At 41.2% G+C, this 20689-nt stretch overlaps 1 protein-coding gene across 5 annotated transcripts in view; it reads left to right on the top strand.

Moving 5' to 3' along the window:
* The first annotated feature begins 537 nt into the window (after nucleotides 1-537).
* Nucleotides 538-20689, top strand: part of jakmip2 (janus kinase and microtubule interacting protein 2) — a 36304-nt gene continuing 16152 nt past the window's right edge. For all 5 annotated transcript variants that reach the window (XR_012590355.1, XR_012590354.1, XM_074611080.1 and 2 more), the window contains exons 1-15: nucleotides 538-719; nucleotides 11811-12060; nucleotides 12911-13165; nucleotides 13480-13722; nucleotides 14868-15077; nucleotides 16132-16230; nucleotides 16345-16491; nucleotides 16596-16736; nucleotides 17409-17465; nucleotides 17693-17815; nucleotides 18141-18269; nucleotides 18493-18576; nucleotides 18893-18955; nucleotides 19934-20032; nucleotides 20469-20570. Coding sequence is in view for 3 of the 5 variants with exons in the window: in XM_074611080.1 (XP_074467181.1) it covers nucleotides 11932-12060; nucleotides 12911-13165; nucleotides 13480-13722; nucleotides 14868-15077; nucleotides 16132-16230; nucleotides 16345-16491; nucleotides 16596-16736; nucleotides 17409-17465; nucleotides 17693-17815; nucleotides 18141-18269; nucleotides 18493-18576; nucleotides 18893-18955; nucleotides 19934-20032; nucleotides 20469-20570 (1881 nt within the window). In the remaining 2 variants the exon portion in view is untranslated. The remainder of the gene's footprint in view (nucleotides 720-11810; nucleotides 12061-12910; nucleotides 13166-13479; nucleotides 13723-14867; nucleotides 15078-16131; nucleotides 16231-16344; nucleotides 16492-16595; nucleotides 16737-17408; nucleotides 17466-17692; nucleotides 17816-18140; nucleotides 18270-18492; nucleotides 18577-18892; nucleotides 18956-19933; nucleotides 20033-20468; nucleotides 20571-20689) is intronic.

Genomic DNA, 20689 nt, shown 5'->3' on the forward strand with positions numbered 1-20689 from the left:
CTATTTCAAATGTAAATAATACATTTAGTGTCTAAATTATACTGTTTTTTTTAAATCTCAGTTAAAATAGCCATTATTGAAATGAAAGAAGAAAAAACATCAATTTAAAAGGTGATTCCAAACTTTCGAACGATTGTGTGGAAAATAATGTGAATTAAAACTAGGCTACATCAGGCAACTATAATGAATGAACATTAAAAAAATTGAAACAAATCATTAGAAAATAAAATATAATAATATAATATAATATAAAAAATATAAATATATAATAAAAATATATATATAATAATAAAATCTTATTTTAACATTGTATTTAATATATTAATATTCGACAACGTTTCCCCTTTAATATTTGCAGAACTTAATAATAAACCTTATATGGACTGTTCCAGGGACATTATGGTGCTGAAGGAGGATTTCCTGTGAGGTGGATGGATGGATGTGTGCTGTGTGCTGGACTGGCGGACTGCGGCGGTGCTGGAAACCAGTGAGCTCATTGTGGCTGCATGGAGAGGAGGAAGAGGAGGAGGAGGAGGGCGGGGCTCCCAGCATCATCACCACCGGCCATCACTGCTTCATTGTACGGAGGCTGCTGCTGCTGCTGATGCTGACACCATAGCGGACGATCTTTTTTCCCCTCCGAAAAAAGGAGCATGTCATGGACACGGTTTCACGCAGATTAGGACTCCTCACATGACGGGAATCGATCTGGAGACGCGGTAAGGAGATCTGTGTGTAAATGTTGCTGTTGTTGGCTTTAACACCGTCTGAAACTGGGGAGTTGCTGCTGGGGACTATAGCAGGGCCTGCTGGTTTCAGTGCATCATCTTTCATCATTTTTTTATGTCACTGAACCAAAAAAGGAAAAAAACACTGCAGCAATAAGTAGCATTAAAAGAATATAAAAAACCGTGCGTAATTTGCGCGTCGGCTCAGCCTGCATGATGGGAAATGGCACAGGCTCGGCCTCCAACTAGCAAGATGACGAGGATCGAGCTTGTGTGGGGATTTTTCATCGCCATGCAGGGCCCCTCTTCTTACACACGACGGATGCTCACGCTGCAGCGAGCATCATCTCTGTGTATTTCTGGGGAGGCGTTTGTTGGTTGCTACTTGTTGTGCAGTGAAGCTCCCAGATGTTGGTGATCAGGTAAAGCCAGATGTGCATTGGTTTCTTTAGGCCTGTGCATTGTAATGTGCATTTGACAGGTCATCACACATTCCTGGCTATATGTTTTGAAAGGATGCTGCAGTGATGTTGCAAGAGGATGCTCTATAAGTCCACTCAGTGATGGAGGCTGGCAGGGCCTCCATCCAGACTCCACACTGAGGCTCACAGGGTGTTCAGCCTGCAGCCTGGGGGTGTTACACTGGCCTGATTGAACACACATCACCCCTGCTGGGAGGGCATTTGTCACACTATTATTTTTTTCCAGGGTCAGCACAGACTAGTGACTGCCCTCAAGTTAATAGTTTATGGATTGACTTGCAAAGAGAGAGAGGCCGTTCAATAGCACACATTGATGGAGCAAGAGGATGCAATTAAATATGAGCAGTATAAAGTTGGATTAATCAATTTTTAAAGGGAATGTGAGCTGAGGCAGTATATATATAGCAATGTTTCTCTGCCTTTTCATTCTAGCTGTCGTATTAATATTGCCACATTTGGAATAGGACATTTACCTCTGTGATGCTCGGGGCCAGATGAGCAGAGGTGAAAGTGTTAGGTTAATTCTGTATCTATACCTGCCATCAAGGCTTGCTACATTGCTGCATATTGTCGTATGATTTCATAGATATATTCCCCTTCATGTGTTATGGTGCATGTCCACAGCCTCCGTCCTTTCCACGCTTCCCATTCATCGTCTATGTAAGGAGCCGTGCAATGCATTCTGGTAGCGTGGCGGCGTGATTCGAGAGACGGACCGTCATGTTGCCCGCTCCTTATTTGAATAAAGTTGAGGTCTAGGCTACTTTATGCAAATCACGGGCGTCCCGACGCGACTCGTCGCCTCTGGAAACTCTCGAGAAAACATTTCAACTAAGCGTTGTCGACCCAAAATAAAGACAGATTCAACAACTGCGTGGCGTATTTTGCGCGGAAAATATTTTCAGAAACACATTTCGGTGAATTTTCGTGATTCCAAACGAGCCGCCATGTTGTTTGCGTTCATCCAATCAGGTGCCGAGTGCCTTGTGTCTAGTGGCAGCCCTCGTGATAAAAAAGTCCCTGTGGACACGTACCATTACTGCTCATCCACCATCAGTGGATGATCTCATTCATGTAATCAGCTGTTAACATGATTTAGTTTGCGTTGGTTCAAGGGGACTGAACTTCCTAGAAATGCATCTACACTTTCATAATAACACAGAACTAATAATTTATTGCAGTGATGAAAAAATATCGACCTTGTTGTGTCGTCTTATTGACAGAATAAGAAACCAACAAGATAAGAAGGTAGATTTGTGGTCTTTTTATTTACTTATAGCCAAATAACATCGGACACTCTCTGTCCACACAACGTTAAATATGCACTTTCTTTCACGTCATGTAAACAAACCACGTACCTATCAGCTGTGCGCTCGAGATTAGACTGGAGATCCATCCATCCATCCATCCATCCATCCATCCATCATCTGGAACCGCTTATCCCGTTAGGGGTCACGGAGGGGCTGGAGCCGATCCCAGCTGACATTGGGCGAGGGTCGGGTACACCCTGGACAGGTCGCCAGCCTATCGCAGGGCTGACACATAGACACAGACAACCATTCACACTCACCATATAAAAGATGGGTGATACTTGCTGTCTTTACGTTTTGTACTTTTTAAACAGAAAACACGTTTAATATTGCAATATTTACTGGCAATTACATACAATACAGCCAACAGCAAGTACACTAAAGTATCAGGCGATTTCCCTCCAGCCAGCTGTCACCTTATTTAGGACTTTGTAGTGAAATGAGGAGGGATCGTACGGTATACATAACTCCTCATTTCAACTTCACGAATCAGCTGTTCCTCATCCATTGCTGCGCTTTCAAAGCAAACTACAGGAATAAGTAGAAACAGCCTGTTTGAAACAGGGCGTCTGATAAAAGTACAGCTCAAAACGACGTGCTGCGCAGTGCTGCGTTGCTCGCGGACAGTTAGGACATTCCAGTAGAAAACGATGCAATCGAACTGAATTTGTCGCTTAAGCCCGCTCTCGTCACGTTCTGGTTGGAGGGTGTAATATGGCTGCACGCATCCCAAAACATTAGACCTCTCTGCGTTGTAGATTTTTTTGTGAACCACCAACCTTAAAGTTGAAACTGCGCCTTTGCTTTCCTGTACTTTTTCCAGAATTAGTAGAGCTCTGTTCATGTTGGTATTTCGACCTGAGACAGATGGATAAGACATTATTTGTTTTGCCTGAACTAAGAAGCAGTAATCCCAAAACAAGCGGGAGAGCTCTGCTTTAAACCAATTTATGTCACAACCAGACCCCAGACTTATTGAACATTGAGTTGCTGATTGACATTGGGACAGTCTAGGCATCAGTCTGACTAACTTTTGCTGACTCGACTGCTTAAACACAAATCAGAACATCCCAGTAGCTCTGATGGATTACATAAACAGGACCCCATCTTAATCGTAAGACTGATTAAACACTGATTCTTACTACCATTTCTACTCTGACACCTCTTCCTAATTGGACGCGATGCAAACGAGCCAGCAAGCGAGCAAACATCAGATTGTTTGATGTGTCGCTTTTTTGAAAAATTTCTCGCCCTGGCTGCAAAGTTCCGCGCACTTCCAGCCTATTTTCACTGATCATAATCTACGCTGACGTTGATCAATACCGCGCAGTCTATGTTATAGAGAGTGACATTGCTCGTAGTATATCTGGACAATTCGTTGTTTTTTTTTGCGCTCCATTCGCCAGAGTTTGCTTGCTCGCTGTATGTTAGGAATAGGTGTTAGAAGCCTTTGGAACTATTTATATTCTAAACTTTTTAACCTTAATACTTCAGACATGTTTCATAGTGATAAAGAGAAACACATTTCAATTTGAATGTTAAGATAAGATTAGATAATCCTTTATTAGTCCCACAGTGGGGAAATTTGCAATGGGGTGATTTCACAGTGAGCGCTAAGCACCGAGGTCCGGGTGAGGGAGCCTGTAAAGTGGCACCTTCACCCCGGGCCTTTCCAAGCGTACCTAGAGTCGGCTGTGGCTCACCACCACGGAGGAAATTCGTAGAGTTCCCACGAGCGTATCCTCCCACACCGAGCGGGATGAAAGTGCACCGCTGTAAAGGAAAGGGGTGCGCTGGATTTATAACACAAATCAAAATGAAAGGGTCATTCGTTGGACGCCATAATCGCAATTGAAATTGAAATTCGATTAATTGCACAGCTGTAATTTATACATATGCCTATCCCCGGACCCGTCTTTGAGAATCATTGCTCTAATGCACTTTAAAAGTACTTACTTCAAATCACGTGCATACCATGAAGTAGATGTGAACGTAGACCATTTTGATGCACTTTCCTGCATTTCTTTCTCCAGCATTAGAGCTCTCTGTGTTGCTAGTTTGACCTCAGGCAGATGGATTAAAAGTCATTTTTTGGCTTGAACTAAGAAGCAGACAAACATAATCTAAAAGCAAGCAGGAGAGGGATGATTGACTCCAGCTGATGCGATGACACTTTGAACCAACTTACGTCACAACCAGACCCCAGACTGATTAAACTTAAGTTGCTCATTGACTTTGGGGTTCTGCTGCCATCAGCCTGACTAACTTTTGCCCACTCGAGTTGCATAACGCGGTTTAGTAACAAGGAAAATAGCCCAGAAATGTAAGATTTTGTGCCTGTTGGTTGAGCAGTTATGAACAAATACACATGAAAATGACTAAAGAGATCTATGTGGTATTAGAGAAGAGTATAGGCAATTGCAGTCAGCTCACATTCTGTGTTAATATGATCATTTTTGATAAAGTCAAAGGTTGGTGTAAAACAAAAATGTTATCTATGCATCATGTAGCGTCCTCTACAGTAGGATTTATTATCTTTATGTAATATCAGTTCCTTTTTATGTAATAAATCAAATGCATCAATCATAACCAGATTACATATTAAGAGATTATTTGCCTTTGGGCTTTTTCCTCAACATTTGGTTGCATTTGGCAACCCTCACTTTCCTAAAAAAAAATGCTCTGCAGGCCACATTTGTTGACGTCAAAATGACTAAATTAATGATGATTTAATTACCTTAAGGTTTAACAGTAACTGATTTTTTTATTTTTTTATCCTGTTGATCGATTCTGACCAACATCTTGTCAACTGCTTCACTACAGAGCTACTTATGTCTTGCCTGGCCGGTATCCTCAACGCAATTCTGGAGGGCTTATAGAAGCTCCAAATATGATCCCCAAAAGCTTATCTTATCCTTTAATACTAACCCCAACCCAAGGCAAAGTATGTCTCGTACAATAGTTTGAGTGGGTAGTGGGTGACAGATGGTAGGCCCTGATATAGAACATGTTGGCTCTTGGTTGAAAGATTTATTTTGGAAATGAAAAACTACAGAACCCAATAGTCTCTTGATTATGAGGAAGATGCTCACTTACGTCTAATCTCCACTCTTACATGCTCCCAAATGAATATGAAGTGACCATTTCTAAATATTAATAGCCTAATATTGATGCACAGTAGGTGGCTCTTTCATTTCTCTTATGACTTATGATAAAATTGAATGCTAGTGAACAAGTCAGATTTGGCAAAACTGATATTGCTAAATTTAGCATTGGCTTGCAGTCCAAATTATCATGGAAAAGATTGGAAGTCTTTCAAAACAAGCAAAAGTCTTCCCTTAAAGGTCCAGTATGTAGGATTTGGCGACATCAAATGGTGTGGTTGCAGATTGCAACCAAATAATAACCGGTTTAGCACTCAGTGGTTCACGTTGCCGCAGTTTCACAAGCGTGTCTGAGAACTACGGTGGCCTTCAAGTAACGTAAAAATGTGAAAGTCTTTCTCTAGAGCTAGTGTTTGGTTTGTTCATTCTGTACAACATGGTGGACTCCATGAAGAGGACCCTCTCCGAAAATACAACGATTCTTAGTTTCAGGTGATTATACACTAATGAATACATTTCTGCTAATAAATCCCAGGAAATGTTACACACTTCTCCTTTAAAACCTAACAAAAATGCCTACATGGCTTTTACCATAAAACCCCAGAGGGCCATCAGACTAAAGCTGACAGGCAGCAGCAAGGCTTGCATTTTCTGTGAGTATCCTCCTAGTACTCTCTGTCTGGAAAATCCAGCGCCAACACCCAGAATTGATGTCTTCGGAGTCAAAAGTGGGTCATGGTGCCAGTGTGCTTCATGTGAAAGAGAATTATAATTCCACTCTGCAGCTCCATTGTGCTTTTCAGTGTCTTTTAGCTAATTGTTTCTAATTGCACCGACTGCAAGTTCACTGTATGGTTCAGTCTCACCGCTATAATCAACCTAAAGAGACAGATATTTCTCCCGAAACAGAACTTAAAGGCCTGGTTATCATTGGATTTCTATTTGTCAGGTGTACAGCAGTAAAATGACTCCAATTGAATGCTAATGTTGCTTTAAAGAATCACCCCCCACATCATTTTTTTATGGATTTGACCCAGTTTTCTTGGGGAGTTAGCAGCATATTTTGTATCAGTACATCCTTGTTGTTGGACTGCTTGTCTCAGCATAAGTGGAAGGACACATTGCTCACTGCAAATTGTGTTTTCAAATGTAATTTTTTTTAGCCATTTGTGTGCTACAAAACAAATCGCATTGAGCTCTGGCATCTCTACTGCAGACGTCTCCAGCTAACTAAGTTATACCAAGCATAAAGAGACAAGTCTGTAAATCACAATAGTTCAACATTCAAAATGAAAGCATTATGTGGCACAACTTTCCATTTCAGGGTAATTTACTTAAAGGGATGCCAGTCTGATGCATTATCTGCTCGAACTGCTCACTGCTTCTTAGAAGAATATCGTAACCAGCTTTTACAAGAGCCACTTCTTTAAGCCATTTCTGGCATGGGAGCCATCAACAGTTCACAATGTCTTTGTCTTTTGGTCCAGAGATTGTTGTTGGGTTTGTTGGAACACGAACCTCTCGGCTATTTCTAAACTTTAGAGCAAGATAAGGTCTATTGAAATACTGTAGATTGATGGGAGTTTGTATGTCCTATGATATGGTGTCGGTGAGATGAAGATCGCAAAGCACAATATTGCAGTGTGACTAAGATGCCTCTAAGGTTGATCAAGCTCAGTTTGAAGCCTGTTAAATGTTACCTGCTATGTAACAAACCAGTTGCTTTAAATCCTTTCTTTAAACAAGAGAAATCTCCTGCTGTAACTTCCTGTATTTAAATATTAAAGCTATTCACATGCACAGCGTGACGTGTGAAAAGAGGGGAGTGTAAGAATATTGCTTGCATACAGTATACAAGAGCTGCAACGATAGTGAAAGTAATACATTTCAAATAGAAATGGAAGTCAAAATGGGTTAGACAGTTAAGGCAACATCCGGTGCATGGCCCCGGTATGGCCCATGATGCCTGTCTGTGGCTGTGTTATGTTCTTTTGACTAGCCAGCGGATTATTTCTCCGAGCAGTCTGAAAATAGAATATGACAGTAATCAGATTGACTTCAAATTCACATCTAGTCTCTCCCCCTTCAGAACAGTACCTGGCTGCTGTGGATGGTTTGTAGGTTAATACAGCATTAGTAGTCATGGTGAGTTGAGGTCGGCTTCGCATCATGGCGGTGTATTAGATGGTTATTAGATGAATCATCACTTTTTTTTAACCTATGAGAACTCGTTTTTGTTTATTGTTGCTTAGCTTGACCATCCAAATGAAAATTAAAATACAATAATCACAACAAAAGATAATATGACTGCGACTATCAATTACTTTCCTCATTCTTTAATCTTCCGGATACTTTCTCAATCGATTAATTGTTTATAAAATGAAAGAATACAATGAGTCCAAGGTGACGTCTTTAAATGTGTGATTTGGTCGACCAACAGTCCAAAACACAATAATATTCAGTTGACAATGACATAAAACGCATCCAAGGCCTTGGGCTGCAAATATGAGAAAGAAAGACCCTTTCCAACCCGGTCTCATGGGAAGGCGTATGGATAGCACGACATTACACGGACATTCAGCGTGTCATGAGGATGCATTTTTCACATGTTCGGCACGCAACAAAACTATGGTAACGTCTGCAGTCCGCAGAGAAAAACAACAAAACCGCTTAGTTAGGTTTAGGAAAAATGTCATGGTTGAGCTTCAAATATGTAAACTAAGTAAAAATACGTACGGGAACAATGTAACATAAGAGAATCCGAAAACGGAGTAAATCCTTTATGAATTGAAGTAAATGGAGTCCATGTTTAACAACAGCAAAACTGTATAAAAAAAAAATTTACAAACTCTCACACAACTCATGCAGTATAATCCAAGTATCTTTATCCAGTCGTATGCTCACTACTTCCCAAACATACATTTTTCGCCAAAATTTTACTATTTAAAACACTTCAGCCACTATCGTCTCATGCTTGCGCAGGCGCTGCGAGTGCGTGTCAGAGAAAATGCATGTGTTTGGGAAAAACATTGCATATTCATCATATAAATATTGATTACAGGTGCAAGTTTTGGCCTGTTACATGACCAAAGTGTTTGAACTCTGACATTGTAAATAATGTTTGACATTACTGTGCTCTTTTTTTCTGCACCATGTGCTGACATATACAGTACCCTATGTACAGTTACTGGTCCAGTGATTTTCATGAATGTTTCCATAGACAGCCTCCATAAGTAATACTTAAAAAGAGCAGCAGCATTTTTAAAAAGGCTCCATAACACTGCATAACACATGATGAGTCCATGTAGACTAAATGAGATGATCACGACTGCTTCATCTCTAATCTGCATCTCAAAATCTTTTAAGCGATGTTATGTCATCCCTCCTCAGATTATGACGGACACCATCCAACTCCTCCTGAGTCATCGTGTACATGATGTTGTGCACGTTCATATGCACGTGCACTTTAGTGGTCAGAAGTATACAGTAAGGGAACCCATCAACTGTTCATGAGACCCTGATACAAGAACCAAACTTTGGGAAATGATTAGCATGCACAATCATTTCTGTGTCATTTAACAACATCTGGTTTTAAATATTGCAGCAATTTCAAGTTGAAATTTAAGAAATGTAAATTATACAGACGATCAAATAAGCATCTGGAGTCAGCAAGCACACACTGTATTTGTCGTGTCTGTAGATTCTTCAAACAAATGTGATAAACCAATGACCTTTTCACAGAGTTAGAGATTCAACTGGTTGAATGTAGACAGTTTTACTACAAGCAAAGTCATTTAGATATGACATTTAGACCGTCTGCCAGCAGCACTCACAGCATCACAGTCAATAATGTGAATTGAATCAATTGCATGAGCCTAATCACAGCTTAATGAATGTCGTAATGGGCAAAAAGTGTGGTGTTCATGCAAGTGCCATATGCACAGTCTTACAGAGAAGAAAAAGAAATCATGAATGGCAAAGGAGCATCCGGCTGCAGTCCCGGAGGAAAGTCTCCTCCCGTGAGGAGTGTGGTAGGAGAGGGGAAATCAGACGGGGGCGGAGTAGAGGGAGGTTACTCTGCTCCAACCCCTGCACATTCTTTATCCTCACCTGCCATGAATAACTGTGTTTCCGAAGAGTGTCCAGTAACCCCTAGACCATTGCCTGAAGTGTCAAGGGTGAAGGCTACAATCAACAGGAGGTCTGTTAAGGCGTTAGTGGACTCTGGGTCCTCAGTGACACTTATTCGACCAGATGTGTTAAGGGAGGAAATACAGTTGAACCCCACCATCCGTCCTTTTATCAGGGTGACCGGGGACGGAGCACACATGCTCGGTCATCACACAGTTGTCCTCCAGTTAGGTGAACAGACTTTTCCTTGCAGTATGTGGGCAGCCAATATTCATGAACAGTGCTTACTTGGATATGATTTTATGGAGGCTAATGGGGTTGTTCTGGATGTGCCACGGCGAACAGTGACATTCAAGGACGGTGCCCCACTGCTGTTGTGTGGGGATGAACCCCCAGAGGCTGCCCTGACCAGTGGCTAGAAGAGTTCACGTCTTGGAACGGCTGGGAGAACCTGACCTACAGAGTGAGGCTGGCACCACGGGGCCGAGTGGTTGTACTGCACCGCGATCGTCTGGCCCCCTACCAAGGAACAGGCCGCGCTGGTGATGGCCGGGTCAACAGAACACCACCTCAGTCACCTGCATCTGTGGATGGGAGCGCAGATGGAGGTCTACATCAATCCCAACATTCCCAAGGGAATCTGCAACAGTCCCCGGGGCAACCGCCTAATGGACAGTCCAAGTACGCCGAGACGGCGAAGGGCCCCCCAGCGTTATGGAGACTATGAGGTTTAGCTCCTCGGGGGCGAGGAGATTTAGAAGAGGTGGGGGGGGGGGGCAGTGTAACACTGGGATATGGATCTGTGGGACTGGGGAATGTTATGTGTTATGTTACATTCCTGTTTTTCCTGATTCTGGTTGGAGCCACAACTTGTAACTCAGAGATTATTACAATTCATGCAGATAATATGTGCTGTTTGGTACCATACTGTAGGTTGTTTTAAAACATAATTTTGATGCGTGAAGTGTCAACAGAGATTGGTTTGTTGTTTTGTAATTAATCGATAGTACAGTCACATTGTGTCAACCACATTAGTTTAGCCAAACCAGTAACCACAGTATTTTTTAGTTCGATCCATGACGTTGATAGCAATGTAGTACATCTGCAATGGCATCTATTTTTCTGCCAAGTGCCCTTGAGCAAGTTTATATGTTTGTGTGTGCTGGACACAAACTGTTCTTTGAAATTACCTTTAAAAATAGACACTGAGGCCGTGGTAACGACCTGTCAATCACAAGGTAGCCACGCCCTGAAGCATCACCTGCTTTATGGTCTAATTGACTCTAAATGGGACCATAATTTACTAAATGAACATCATGCTGTATTGAAGAAGACTTGAAACTCCCGATTGAGACCATAAACTCATGTTTACAATGTTTACTGAGGTAATAAATCAAGAGAGAAGTAGGGTCATTATCTCACAGACTTCTATACAACAGACAACCGAGGAGTCGCCCCCTGCTGGCTATTTCTGTGGCACACACAGAATGTAGCACATGAAAACGTCATGGTCATGATGTGTCACCACTAATAAGTTTAACATTGTGGAGATGCAGACTTAATTTGAAAATTCCCAAAATAAAATTGTCCTTCCCATGACAACTAAAATGTTAATGGTCTCACAAAGTGATTTGGGATGATTCACTGATAATCCCTCTTATCTTTCTTTCACATCGTGTGATGTTAGTCTGAGCCCTGCTGCTTTAGTGTACGCCCTAAGCATGTCTGTTTTTTCGACACTCAGCAGGTCGTTGGCTTTCAGCTGACCTCAAACAGTGCAGGAAGAAAAGGCAAATGTTAGGACAGGAAGGATTACCACTGACTCTGTGTACCCAGACAACAATTTGTTCCAACAAACACTCCTCTGGTATGTTAAACATCCGTTACTTATGAACTCAATAGAACTCTCTTTAAGCCTATAACATTATCAGTCTAAAAGAAAACTGATATGACTCCTACATTTCTCATTGTTGTCAAAAGTCTAACTCGTGTCACCTCTGCAGCCTCTACTATGTCTCATCCTGTGTCTTTCTTTGTCTCTCCTCTACACCCAAGCCCTTTTTCTCTGATAGGAGAATGAGGAAGAGGAGGAACTGGAAACCACTGGGAGCGCCTTGGAAAGTTTCTGTGACGTCTCAATGAAAGCATTAGAAGAGTCTCACTAGTATTTGACTCAATGGCCAAGAAAGGGCGTACGAAGAGCGAGAAGCCCGAAGCGCTCATCTCTGCCTTACAGGCAGCCAATGAAGATCTCAGGTCCAAGCTGACTGACATTCAGATAGAGCTACATCAAGAAAAATGCAAGGTACAGTAAAACACCGAAAATATATACATTTGCCCTGAATATTTCAAATATTGTAGCTCACATTCAGTGTACGCTTAGTAGATTTAAACCTTAATACTTCCATAAAGTCTTAAATCGCTTTTTTTGAAAGCCAGTAAATAAATGAAGGTCCCAAAAAACTATGAAATTCAAAATGTAATCTTTACAGCGGCCTTTGGACACTACAAGTTACACAGGGTTAACCAGGGTATCAGAGTTGCAAGTCCATCTTGTGACATGATGACATCATGCTTATGTTTATGTTTCCTGCATGTATGTATTTAGTTAATGCACAGCCACACTATATAGACACACTTGCAACATGCTTGTTAATATACATCTTTATGTCCTTAAGAGTACACAGATCAGGTTAAATATTGACGTTGTACGTACTGTACATGTTGTACAGAACAGCATGTTTTACTGAATTTGCTGTGTCTTACATGTAGAAACTGGTCAGTGTCAACAAGTGGATGATTTTCCTCAACCCACAATAAGACACCGCTTTTACATTTGGTACATTATCATCATCACGATCATTATCATGATTTTGTGCTTTAATTCATTCCTCCCATCCTCAGGGGAAATGACGCCCCTCATGATTTGTGACCCCTTTTTTTGTGAAAGTTGGTTGTCAAAAAGACAAGATTATTAATAACCTTTTAACCTCAACTAATCAGTTATAATTAAATCAAGGAAGATAAAAAATAACGATAATCCAGAGAGTCAAACGTTCAGAAACAATGACTGATGCCTACTACAACAGTAGGTATGCCGGTTCTGTAAAATAACCTGATTCCTCTGTCCTCTTCCTCTGTCGCTCCTCTTAAAGGTGAGCAAACTGGAGCGCGACAAGCTCCAGGAGGTGAAGCGGGTGAAAGAGCAGGAGCAGCACCGTCACACTGCCATGTTGACCGAGCAGCGGGCCAAGTGGCACGAGGAAAAGCAGAAGGAGCTCCAAGCTCTGAGGGAAAACCTGACGCGGCAGCATGAGCAGGAGCTGGCCCGCCACGCCAAAATCAAAGACCAGGAGAACCAGAGGCTCAAAGCCGCTCTGAACGCCATGCGCGACGGCAGCGGAGAGAAGGTGAGGTTAAGAAATGGGAGTGAAGCTGGTGTTTGATTTTACAGTGAAACAGAAATAAACAGATATATGTCACCCACAACAAAATCCCAAAGCAGCAGCTGTGGAACTAAACCAGGACAGAGGGGCTTGGCACAGGATAGGAGAGTAACCTTCACTTAGAAAAAGCTCCAAATGAGGAGAGCACTAGAAATAAATACTCATTAATCACCTTTTCTTTCCCTAGATAATCTGAAAAAACAACTGATTAGTGTTCTGTGGAAATCCTGCCAAGCCACATCAAAACCCTTCCTCTTTCTCCCTCTCTGCGTCTTCAGGTGCGCACAGCGCTGACCCTGGAAGCGAAGGAGGATGCACGCCGATTCTTTGACCAGGAGAGAGTGAAGCTCCTGCAGGAGATACTGGAGCTGAAGTCCACTAAGAAGCAGACCGACGAGGCTCTCAGCAACATGATCCAGTCCGACAAGAGCAAGGCTGGCGACCTGCGGGTGGAGCACCAGCATCACCAGGAGCAGATCTCCAAGATCAAGTGGGACAGTGAGAAGGACATCCGCAGACTGGTAGGCACAGTCACTGCTACTTAATACATAACAACCATTGTCCAAAATATGTGTAAGGTGGAAATTAGAAATACAACTAATAGTCGTTTTTATTCAGTTAGTATTATTTCAGTCATAGATTAATCCAGCAAATGATTTTCTAATGAATCAATCAATGTTTTAGCCCATGAAATGTATTAAAATAATATTTTAATTGCTTATTTTGTCTCACCAAAAGTAAAAAAAAAAAAAAAAAGTCTACTTGTACTTTACGGTAACCTCAATGAAAAAAAATGTAAATTTAAAATGGAATTTTAACAGCAGCCTTTAGTCACTACAAGTTGTACAGGGTTAACCAGGGCCTAGTTGCATAAAAATAGACATAGTCTTTGTCTTAAATTTAACTTTACGTCAGACATGCTATAGACACTTAAATTTACCTGTTGCATAAAGCTTCCCAATGAGTGACTAATATACAGTAAGACTGGCTTAGATTGCCTGTTGTGCAGTGCATTACGGGTGAAATAAGACACTTCACAGAAGAGAATAAATGCCGGATGCAACAGCGGCACCCATCCATCGCGACACCACACCAAGTATGGGAGAAAATAACAGAAAAGGTAAACAGTATAAATCCAACGGTTCAACTGGATAACCAGTTGAAATAGTTAGCTAATTTTAATCTAAAAGTAATGGATGAACAGTGCAAATAGTTTGCTAACGGACAATTTGTTGCCGTAGCAACAAAGCTTTCACCTCAAGCTTAGCCAGTGGGAGAGGTGGCTAACTTTTCTACCTCAAATTAAGTCAGTCTTAATATTTACAACAGACAGGCTTCATTAAATTAGTCTAACCACACAATCTAAGACCAGTCCAAGACCAAAACTAGTCTTAAAATATGTTTATGCATCTGGCCCCGGCAGGGTCTTAGAGGTGCAAGTACATCACATGCTTGTGTTTAGGTGTCCTGCATGCATGGCATATGTTCAGTTAATGTTCACTAGTGTACTACATTGTACACTGTGCATTCATGCAGTAAACTATGTCATATTGCCAAAGGAGTTAATGTTCAGCCACACGATATACTGTAACACACTTGCAACGTACTTGTTAGCATACATTTTTTTTTTTTAAATACACCATTTTTTCCTTCTCCTTCGCTATAGGTGGATGAAATCAAATCTAAAGACCGCACCATCTTTGCCCTGGAGAAGGACCTGGAGTCAACGGCGGGTTTCTTACAGAGGCTGCAGCTCCAGAAGGACGCCCTGGACGAACAGCTGTTCCTCGTCAAGGAGGCGGAGTGCGGCCTGGGGAGCCCGAAAAGAGAGATTCCAGGCAGAGCTGGAGATGGAGCCGAGCACTGTGGTAGCCCAGTAAGTAGAGAGGAATAGCAAGGAGAAATTCCACGCCCCACTGCTACATATCAAACATTAATATTAACCTATTTGTTTTAGAGAAGCCTTCCTGCCTCTTGAACCCTATGTTTCCCTCTTTGCTTTAGCCCTTGAATACCATTTGGTAGCTAAAGTGCCAACGTGCCAAGAGTAATACTGAACTCTAATTTGATGTTGTAGGTTTGTTACAAATATTAGAATTATTGAACAAAGTATTTAATTGTTGTACTGGCCCAGGGATTATTACTCAAAGGTCTGCATCTGATTTTTATTCAATGTCACAGGTCCGGAATGATTGGCGATAATAAAGTAACATCATAACGTGTTGTATTCATAACAGGAGTAGAGATCGGTACTATTTATCGATACTAGCCTACTACTCTTATCAATACTCCTTAACAAGTCGGTTCTCCGTCAATACTCTTATTGTTTTTTTTTCATTATAACTGCTTTTAAATATATTATTTAAAACAAGAATACTTATTTTATTAGATTATAATTTATTTATATTTTAAATATATATACATTTTGTTTCTAGAGCCGCAAAAGTAATGTTTACAACAGCAAAGTCACCATATAACCTCAATAATATCACACTGGAAACAAATCTAAAATGACAATAAAAGAAATAATATTCCTAAGCGAAGTTGATAAAGAATGAAGAACACAGACACACAGACTACACCGCTGGTAGAGAGAAATATTAAGATACGTGGCAAACTAAGCTAAACAGTTAGACTACATACAAACAGCTTTTGTTTTACCTTGTAACATTTCACTATTGGCAGAGCTAGTGATTGTGTAAACATAGTGGTGGTGGATGAGAGACTGCGGACAGAGCAGATTGAAATATCGCTTTTACAAATTTGCATGTTTTTGCTTGTTGAACAGGTGTATTGATAAAGTATTGGCGAGGTATTGGCTGGGTCCAGATTGACATACTTAAATCATTTAAAGTATTTTTTGTCTACACCTGACTAGTGATTGGATTAGTGATATGATAAATTGTTGTTTGTTTGTTTGTTTGTTTTAGGACTTGAGGAGAAACCAGAGGCGCCTCGCTGAACTCAACTCGACTGTACGCAAATTAGAAGACCGCAACTCACTGCTGGTCGATGAGAGGAACGAACTGGTACGACCGAATGATTCAGTTAAAGATGGATCTCCTTATCTTCACCTTTCAGGTTTTCCTTCAAATCTCTCGGCTGCACGATAAATCCTTGTGTCCCTTCTTTCTCCCCACCAGCTGAAGCGAGTTCGAGAGTCAGAGAAGCAGTGTAAGCCAATGCTGGACAAGAACAAGCTGCTGAGCAAGAGGAATGATGATTTGACTCACACGATCCAGAAGCTGGATGAGAAACTCAAGCACCTGGTCAAGGAGAACCATGAGATGGTCCGCACAGAGTCACATTAGCATCATATATATACATTTAGGGACATGCTGATTTACAGGTGGATGTTGTGACCTTCCTCTCTGTGTGTGCTGTGTGTCTGCAGAAGGAGAAGATGAGCTCCCATGCTCCACTGAAGAAGCTCAAGTCTCTGAATGACCTGGACCAAGCACATGATGACCAGGAAATAGCCTTTCTCAAGCTTCAAGTCCTGGAGCAGCAAAGCATGATTGATGAGTTGACAAGGGTATGTCTTTTTCTATGTAATGAGGCTGCAGGTTTTTGATCGTTTCTGTAATCTGCAGAGTAGGCAGTTGGGATCATGGGGGTTAATCCTGAGCTCATGTGGAAACTGGAGATTTCTTAAGTTGATTGGTTGTTTTTAATGCTTTTTTCATGCTGAATGACTTATTTCCAAGAAACTCATGAGTTCATCTCTGGTAAAGACAAGATTTAAAGTGGTGCTTTTGTGTGATTCTTTGTGGAGAAACTCAGTTTAACAGATCTGTCTATTAAAACAACTTATCGATTAGTCGACAAAATCGTTTGAGTGTATCATTACTTATTTGCATACCAGCAATATTCTGCAGTCAAGGACAACCTGTAGTATAATTTACCACCACTTTTGCTGCACCAACTAAGTGTAAAATGTCCTTGTAACCAGGCACGCTGTGTAGCTTATTTTACAAATATAATATAGTAATATCCTTAATGATCAGACTGCAAACTCAGAGGCAAGATTTGAAAGCCACATGATTACCACAAAACTATTGACATACAACATCCTCAGTGAAAGTTTGTTTCAGTGTTGTGTTGTCATTGATTTAGTTTTCTTTTATTTGTTTTGAAAAGAGAAGAAAGAAAACAGGATCATCTTACAGTGGTGTGTTATCTTCTCTGCATTTGTCTGTTTTTCCAGGACCGAGAAAAACTACTAAGAAAGAAAAGGCATAAAAGAAGTTCCAGGCCAATAAAGGTAAAGAGAATTAAGTTTGTTTCTATCTTAAAGTGTACTTAGTTTGGTTATTATTTTATAAAACCAGTAAACACATTTTGTGACAGTGTATTCTTTGAAAAACACAATGAAGTCTTTCATCACTTTTTAATAAATTAGTATTGTTGAGAAGGGGTCATGCTGAGGTCATGTTAACAAGGCATCAGAGATTTTTAGATCTGTAAATCTTTCAACTTCCTCCTCTGCAGAGGCACATCGTAGTAGACACCTTCTTTGGGTACGATGAAGAGTCTATGGACTCGGAGACGTCTTCAGTGGCTTCGTTCCGGATGGACAGAACTCCTGCTACTCCTGATGAAGACCTGGAGGAGGTGAGAACGTTCCTCATGTTCGTTAAGCAACCAAGAAGGCTAAGGAGTGTCACAGTGACTACAGTCACAATCACATTAGTATGTTTTCGACCAGGCCTATTCAATTGGCGGGCCGAGGGCCGAATCAGGCCCTTTAACGAGCTTAATCCGTATGTGAAAGAATTTCTTCCAATAAGAGAGTTTATTCATCACTAATCATCAGACCAACCTGTTTTAATTCAGTCAGATCCATTCAGTTACATCTGAAAGGGATATACTGTAAACCAATTCAGCCATAGCGTTTAACCTCTAACCTGTGTGTGTGTGTGTGTGTGTGTCAACCAAGGGTCTAGCCAACGAGGAGTCGGAGCTGCGTTTCCGTCAGCTGACCAGGGAGTATCAGGCCTTACAGCGAGCCTATGCCCTGCTGCAGGAACAGAAAGGAGGCATTCTGGACGCTGAGATGGAAGCCAGAGTAAATACTGTAGAATACACAGTGAGAATATCACTGTTTGTTTGTTTGTTTCATTCCTGTCCAATATATTTGTGCACCCAAATATTCTTGTAATGATTTTAAATAAAAAAGATATTCCATGTAACCCCTGCAATACCGGCACAGACCCCTAGGGGTTCACAGTCCCCCGCTTGACAAACGCTGCTCTAGCGGCTAATGAATGTCCGTTTTGCTCTTGTTTCAGGCTCAGGAGCATCTCCAAGCTGACCTTCTCAGGTATAAAGCCAAAATAGAGGACTTGGAGAAGGAGCTGAACATGAAGGGACAGGTAGGACACACAAGCACCTGCATGAATGAACGCAGATGAATGCACGCGTAGGGTGGTGGACAAAACACAATATGTAAATATTAGCAGCACATCCTCAAAAAAAGAATTAGTGTTATAGTTTGGGATTAACTTGAGATTCCTACTGTTCTCTCATCAACGTAACGAGTTGTATCACTGCCACACCATCACTACATTTGGAGTTTGTATTTGTTGTGTTGCTTAACACGGGATATTGAAACAAAATGTGTTAAATGATATTTCTATTTTCCTTAAATAGCTTTGATTTAATGCATTAAGTGTCTCTGTCTTCTATCAGGACTCCAAATGGGTGGAGGAGAAGCAGCTCTTCTTTCGAAGGAATCAGGAGCTATTAGACAAGGTTGGACTTTTTCCAATATTCAAACAACTTCAGTGTTTTTTAAGATATTTGTGATTGTCATTCAACGAATCTGATTGGTCAAAAGTGTATTTATGTTGCTCTGATAGCTATTAGCCGTGTTTCCATTCACATATTTTTATGCACATTTTGAAGTATTGCATTAGAAAAGCTGTATGGAAACAGCAAAATTAGATAAAACTTCCTCAAATGTGGAAAAAAAAATGCTTGCTTGAGGTGATTTTTGCCTTTGTCGAATTAGAGTTGATGCGATAAATGGGTTATGGAAACGCATTTGCCGAATAAATTCTGCTGTCGCGAACATTTATATCACATGACTGATGATCTGCTGCTTCTGCTGTGGGCGTCTTCTCGGATATTCCCATGACGTGCGAATGCTTGTCTCCGTTTCCGGACAACATGGTCAATACTAGCTGACATGAAAGAACAATTAAAACTTTCCCAATTGAAACAAATCGCTGAAGACCTCTCTCTATTTTTTCTCTCGTAGATGGTTAAATGGCCAAGCCAACATCTGACCAAACTACGCTATAGCAGAGTTTATTCACTCCAAACCAGCTGATGGAAACGCACCTAATTCGCATATCTTTTTTTGCGACATTTCAAAAGTTTGCTTAAAATTTACTTGACAATTGAATGGAAACACGACTATTGTTTTGTCTCGTGATAAGTTACTTTCTTCAATTCACAGCATTGGTATTATTTAAAAATATCATTATAATTGCCTGACAAACTATGATTTTTTTTTATCAGTTTAGTAACACCTGTCACAGGTGATACATTTGGTAGTTAGCGTTGCTTAAAGCCTTACAGCTTTGAGGTAGTTTCCTACAGTTATGACTTATCTAATTGCCACTTTATCTCCATCATATTACATAACATGCTGTAGCTGCAGTCTGAAGTAGTGGACAACAGTTGCCTCTTCCTGTCTAGTTAATTCTGACTCTCTATGTTGTCCAGGTGGAGAAGCTGGATTCAGAGAACAGCCGGCTGCAGCAGGAACTACAAGACTCCAAAGATCAGAATGAGCTATTAGAGTTTAGGATACTGGAGCTAGAGGTGAGTCACAAAGAGTTCCCTTTCTTTAAATCCTATCAAGTTAGCCATTCATCCACGTAGACAGGCAGCCCACCAGTCTGTCAGTCAGGCTGATGATTAGCTGACAGCGGTCTTTGTGCTCCATCGTGCTGCAGTGCAGATACCGACGGCAGCTTGGGAAGGTCTGAGCTGCCACCTAGTGAGCAGAGAGGAGAACTGATCGCTCAGATGTGCTCAGTACACTGATCAAAGTGATTTATGGGATATGACATAGGTCTTCATCAGGGTCATTGTCGGCATTGATTTTAAGCTGTTTGAAAAAATGCTGTCTGAAGACGACAGTCTAAAACAAGCCAGTAAACGTGAACATACTGTTTCATAAAAGGACTAATTATGGAGTCAAGAGTGACTCGTAATGAGTTACAGTATCATGAAATGTGTACTTGTGTTGTCGTAGGAGCGTGAGAGGAGGTCCCCTCCGTTCAACCACCTGAGGATGCATCCCTTCTCTGAGGGAGTCAGTGCACTGCAGATCTACTGTATGAAGGAGGGGGTCAAGGTAAGCAATGAGAAGGACTCGTCTGCTTTAATTACAGTGATCCCGTCCCACATTAAATCCTGTTCCACCATTGGCAATTTAAAAATTTAAAGACTCACCTTTTTCGCTTGCTTTTAGTT

This window comes from Sebastes fasciatus, chromosome 16, assembly GCF_043250625.1.
Source record: "Sebastes fasciatus isolate fSebFas1 chromosome 16, fSebFas1.pri, whole genome shotgun sequence".
NCBI classification, from domain to species: Eukaryota; Metazoa; Chordata; class Actinopteri; order Perciformes; family Sebastidae; genus Sebastes; species Sebastes fasciatus.